Below are 6,499 nucleotides of genomic sequence, written 5' to 3'. Positions count from 1 at the left end.
GGCTTCCATACAGATTCCGTCGATCAAATTCACCCACAAGGCGACGCTACTTGCCCAAGGTGGTATGCAGTGGCACTGAACTCGAAACTACGTGGTTGCAAAGCGAGCTTCATAGTCACGCAGCCATGCCTGCGCTTATTACCAAGTGTCAATATTATAAAAAAAAAAATAATCATAACAACATAAATCTGGTAACTTCAGTTATCATGCTACTTGACAACTTTAAGGGGATGTGTAAACAAGACAGGTATTTCCACGAGATTTGTGGAATGTTTATCAACATTGCTTGAATGATGACGATAGGACAAACAGTCAGTAGTAGTTTTACTAATTTTCTCCTTCAATTTATGTTTATCATATCTGATCAGTTTCATCCGCATCAAACATGGGTGGTTCCGTATTAATTCTCTGGTTTCAGTGGTTTAATCCAATTTATATTTTCATTACGAATTAATTAGCCTCTTGTCAGATTAGATTTGTTGCGTTTGTCTGATACCGGACTAATTTTCATGTACCAGCCATATTCATATACAGACTTAGAAGATTCTTCAGCGGGGAAATTTGGCTGCTATTCCTATCAGGTTGAGCGATCAAGTAGTCGATACCATTAAACGCTGTACTTGACTGGTACTCGATTTAATCGATACCAAACGGATAAAAGATGAAGTTAACCTCTGCGTGGTTAGAGCTTAGAACATAAAGATTCTGAACAAATTCTACAATGTATTTTGTTCGACGGTCAATCCGCTGCCCTTGACAGTAACACCGATAGTTCTTTTTAATTTTGACACAAGGCTAGCAGTTTTAAGAGAAGATTATATCAACCCAGTACTTGACTGGTATTTCATTTCATCGACACCGCAAGGATGAATGACAATCGACCTTGGCGGCATTTGTGACTCAGAACGTAAAGCCGAAAGAAATATTGTTAAGCATTTTTTCCGGTATGCTTATGATTCAACCAGCTCGCCTTGACAATGATACTAACAGTCCTTTCAACTCAGTTGGTACTTATTTTATAGACTCCGAAAGGATGAAAAGCAAAATCGACCTCAGCTGAATTTGAACTCAGAACGTGGAGACGGACGAAATGCAGCTAAGCATTTTGCCTGGAGTGCTAACGATTCTGCCAATTCACCTTGACAATAACGCTAATAATAACAGTAATAGCAACAGCAGCAGCTAGATCTATATGAGTTCAAGAATGGCGGCAGTTTTAGCAACAATCAGTTCTGTATAATAAATGTAAGTTGACACATTGATCCTCTACTGCCAAATAAGAATATATTGAAAACTATTTTGAATCTGTATTTTTATAGTAAGTAAAATACTTGCGTTTAGGGTACGAGTCGCATATCTATGAGGGTGCGTGGCTTAGTAGTTAGGAATTTTCGGTTCACGATTCTTAAGTCGTGAGTTCAATTCCTAGCAGCGCATTGTGCCCTTGAGCAAGATACTTTCTTTCGTAATGTTCCAGTCTAGTCAAAAATGAGTAATACATGTGTTTGAAAGGACCAACCTTATAACATTCTGTGTCATGTTGAAATCCCTCTGAGAACTTAGTTAAGGTACGAGTATCAGTAGAGTGCTCGACCACTTGTACATTAATTTCACAAGCAGGTTGCTCCGTTGATCAGATCACCCGGAACCCTCGTTTTCGTAACCGACGGAGTACCAAAAAGAAAAAGAAGAATAATTCCATCTATCCACCCACCCACCAAAAATGTGTCCGAGGAAACTAGTGGCCGTCAGATTAATATTGATAACAATCATACAACGAAGTTTGTGAGTTTGGATATGTTTGTGTGCCTTGGTCGAGGAGATACTGACGTTTCGGACTAACCGTTCATCTTCGTGGGGAAAAAAAATAACAGAAAAGAAATTTGTGTTATTAGATTAGTACTCACTTAAACATTTTGGAGGCAGTTTATTCCAATTAAATCTGTTACAGAATACTCTGTTCTCCTTTTTTTCCATTGCATAGCCGGCTTTGCACTGAAAGGTGGCTAGTGCCCCACGATGAGTGTATGTAACATCAAGAACACTCTGATTGAATTGCATTGGACGGCAACCACTTGCTGCAATAAAAGAAAGAATGCATAAAATGTCAATTTTTGAATTTTGCGACGTATATACCCACTCACCTTTCGCTTAAATAATTGAACACCAAGAATAATTGGATCCCAATATATTTCTGGTATATATTTTTGTTTTTCATTGACTTTGAATAAATGAGATGTATAGCCTTTATATATCTTAATTTGCAGAGGAATTTGTAGTGGGTAGTTTAGCTTAATCGGTCAAAGCATCGCGACGCGTAATCACGGGGATGTGAGTTCGAGTCCTCAGCTAGCCACCTACACTTTTCTCTGCAAAATAGGGGTAGTTTATCCTGTTCAGGCTATATTATTAGCATTATTCTGCGATTGAGAATTTAAAAAATCACTTCTTTAACTTTCTAAAGACATCTCAACGCTTCTAAAAGCAAACTTCGTTTGTTTATTTACGTTTGTCGTAATTTGAATTTAATATATATATATACACGACGGGCTTCTTTCAGTTTCCGCCTGCCAAATCCACTCACAAGGCTTTGGTCGGCCCGAGGCTATAGTAGAAGACACTCTATAAAGTATAGAATTGAATTTCGTGTAGCCACCTTTTGGTAACTTTTCTCCCCTGTACTACCCATTTTTCTGGGTTCCTTTCACAGCTATGCCCCATTCGAAATTTGCATTATATTTTGTATGAAAAAAAAAAAAAGGAGGGGAGCGGGGCTTGTCTGTAGTTTGTAGAGAAAGCGTTAAAAGTGCCTGAAAAAAAACATGGTCTTTTCCCCCAACTAAAAGACATGCAGAACTATCAAACAAGACCCGGGGTGGGGGAAAGAAGAGAAAACTAACACTCGATAGTTCTAGAACTCCTAGAATGAAAACCCAAACACCTGAAACCCTTCCCTCTATTCATTACTAAATGTCTTTCCCTCTTCATCATTGTTAAAAGAACAGAAGCTAGAAAAGATCGGTCGTATTTCATTCTAGCAGTCATTTTAAATGACTGAGACTTTGCTTTCCGTATCTATCGCTCCACACCTTTTCTTTACGGTTAAGAGAGTGAAAGTGCGTGGCTCAGTGGTTAGGGGTGTTTGGCCCACCTTCCTTTCATTCACCACTCACTGTCTCTGTATGTCTCTCTCTCTCTCTCTCTCACTGTCTCTCTCTCTCACTGTCTCTCTCTCTCACTGTCTCTCTCTCTGTCTCTCTCTCTCTCTCTGTCTCTCTCTCTCTCTCACTGTCTCTCTCTCTCTCTCTCTCTCTCTCTCTCTCTCTCTCTCTCTCTCTCTCACACTTCACCTCTGTCCCTCCTCTCTCTCGCTTTGCCACTCACTTCAACTATACCTCCTCTGCTTAATACCTTTTATCTCTCTTTATCTTTGTACCTCTCCCTTCAACTTTTTAATGTTTTCCTTTTTACGTAACATACACCACAGGTACGCACGTACGTACAAAAGCAAAAGTTAGCATATGAATATTTTTGATAATGATAATGATAATAATAATAATGATGATGATGATAATAATAATAATAATAATAATAATAATAATAATAATAATAATCCTATCTACTATAGGCACAAGGCTTGAAATTTTGGGGAACTAGCCGATTACATCGACCCCAGTGTTTCACTGGTACTTGTACTTAATTTATCGACCTCGAAAAGATGAAAGGAAAAGTTGACCTCGGTGGAACTTGAAATCAGAAAGTAGCGACAGGCGAAATACAATACCGCACGATGGACGAAGTACTTGGCACTTCGTCCAGCGTGCTAACGATTCTGCTAGCTCGCCGCCTTAATAATAATAATGATGATGATCACGTTGATGATCATGATAATTTTTTCTATTAAAGGCAGAAGGTCTGAAATTTTGAGGGGAAGCAGACGCGGTGGAGAGACAGCGTGTCATTGATGAGGTAGCGATGACACCAAAAAGACTTTGACAAACTTAGCCGATTAATTGATTCATCGATCAAAAGATTAATTAAGTAATCGATTAGTTGACGGTTAAATGTTAACGAATGGACTAAAAGTAACAAAAGAAATGAAATTGAACCAGTGCATGTGCTTATTGTTAGCAAAATGACCCTCCCGAGACACAACGCAAATATTGTTATTACTACTGAAGGCAATACAAATAATTGATAATAACAACAACATTAATATAAGTGGTTGCGGGCCTAAATTAGCATTATATAGGTGTGGAATTAAAGTTATATTAATCATAAGGACACATTCAAGTGTCTACCCGCTAGAAATGAGAATTAAACCCTCATTTGGACCACCAAATTATCAACTATTTGTATTGCCTTCGATAATAATAACAATATCAATATCTTATAAATATTCGATTCTGAATATTTTTGCTGCTGATTAGTACTTTTCACACGGAGGCTGTCCGCATTTTAGCGTTAAGTAATTAAGGACGCCAGCAGATTTCAACGTAGCGGATTAGGAAGGTAGTTCAAAGAGTTAAGATGTGCTTAAGAAGATAAGATTTTTATATCAAACTAAAAACTGGTCCACATATATACCTGTACCATTAAATATGTAGCTTTATGCAATATAGGTATGTGAGAGATTTTTTCGGTCCGCTTGCTGTTGAGTCTGTTATTTTCAGTGCAAATTTTTTGGTGGTCCAAATAGGGTTTTAACACTCATTTCAAGCAGGTAGACACTTTAATGTGTCCTTATGATTAATATATGTATATCTAGCATTGGCCACTTCTCAGCACCCACATCACACCACATACTACCACACCACACCACACCACTTCACACCACCCCGCACACACTAGCACTGACCACTTTCCAGCACCCACACCATCATCCACACACCTACACATGCACACATCCACACATCAAGGTCGCCAGCTCCCAACCACACGCATACACACGCTTTCACATACACACGCACGCGCACCTTTGTTTTGAGATCACCACTACTTTATAATCTCTCCTTCTTCCTAGCTCCCCTGTCTGACCACCTCTGTCCGGCCATCACCATGATTGACCGCTAGCTACTAAAGCTTTCTCTTTTATTCTCTTTCTATTTATTTTATCGTGTTCCTTTCTGTTGAAGAGCGTAGGCTCGAAACGTAAAAGACTTTCTCACCTTCTCGAGCGTTGAACTAATACACCTGTATGTTGTTTACGCACCTGTCTTCGCCTTTTGTTTTTTCTAAATTCCAACCATATATATATTATTTTACTAAAACTTTTTAGTTATTCCAGTTATTTGACCGCGGCCATGCTGGAGCACCGCCTTAAGGGGTTTTAGTCGAACAAATCGATCTCAGGACTTACTTTTTAAATCTAGTACTTATTCTATCAGTCTGTTTTGCTGAACCGCTATGTTAGGTGGATGTACACACACCAACATCGGTTTCAAGCGGGACAAACACAGACACAGAGTCACACACACACATAGATATACACATATATACACGACGGGGTTCTTTCAGTTTCTGACTACCAAATCCACTCACGAGGCTATAGGAAGTTCCACGCAATGGGACTGAGCCTGGGACCATGTGATTAAGAAGCAAGCTTCTTACCACACAGTCATGCCCGCGCCTATATGTGCGCGCGCGTGTGTGTGTGTATACATGTGATATGTATATTTGTTTATATAAGTATCAATGAACGTGCACCTTTATTAAATGCTAGCAATTATGTATACATACATACACACGTGCGAGCGTCCACGCATATTTATTGTCTCTTAGGCTTAGCCTCTATTCAAATGGCAGAATCTCACTAATCTCTAATCTTCACGTGAATCTCCAATATTAATTTTATTTTAATTCACGCTATATAAGGAACGTGCTTCTGATTTTAAGCCATCTCGTTAAGTTAAGCCACAAACGAAACTGTTGGCTCTTGAGTCATTTTTATAACTTTGTTCTTTTATTAGGGTTGGCTTGATGTTAAAGACCAATAGTAATAATACCACGGCTGCTACGTTGCTATATTCGTTGTTTAAAAATCCTTCTTACATGCCAACAGGCATGGTTTATTTTGGGTTATCTTACGAGCTTTCCTTTCTTTATTAAATCAGTAGAGCATGTTTGAAGGAAGTCTGACTGCTATTTGTAGAAGCTTCATGTTCAGAAACTGCTCAGGGGCCGGCTCATTGACTCACTTCGTGTTGTTGTTTGGCACAAGATCATCCTCTATGTTCGAAGGCATTCATGCCTTGGTAATTCCACATTTTCCCTCTGTACACGGAATCCAGGACGGCATTATATAACGCGTCATTTTCTAAGATGGTAGCGTGGAATTCGAGGGAATTCAGTTGCTTATTCTAGCAAATCAAACGACCGTGTTTAGGCTCCTTTGTTGGTTTGCATTAATTCGGCTAAGATAACACCAATTACACACACACACACACACACACACACACACACACACACACACACACACACACACACACACACACACACA

The 6,499-nt window shown here is 39.1% G+C and overlaps 1 protein-coding gene across 1 annotated transcript in view; it reads right to left on the bottom strand.

Annotated features, from left to right (window-relative positions):
* LOC106868852 (MAM and LDL-receptor class A domain-containing protein 2) overlaps positions 1 to 6,499 on the bottom strand; it is a 54,841-nt gene that overhangs the window by 15,374 nt on the left and 32,968 nt on the right. Inside the window, exon 3 of the mRNA XM_014914293.2 lies at positions 1,908 to 2,078. Coding sequence (XP_014769779.1) covers positions 1,908 to 2,078 — 171 coding nt within the window. The remainder of the gene's footprint in view (positions 1 to 1,907; positions 2,079 to 6,499) is intronic.

Source organism: Octopus bimaculoides, chromosome 7, assembly GCF_001194135.2.
Source record: "Octopus bimaculoides isolate UCB-OBI-ISO-001 chromosome 7, ASM119413v2, whole genome shotgun sequence".
In the NCBI taxonomy this organism is placed as follows: Eukaryota; Metazoa; Mollusca; class Cephalopoda; order Octopoda; family Octopodidae; genus Octopus; species Octopus bimaculoides.
This window is presented reverse-complemented; position numbering and strand designations above follow the sequence as displayed.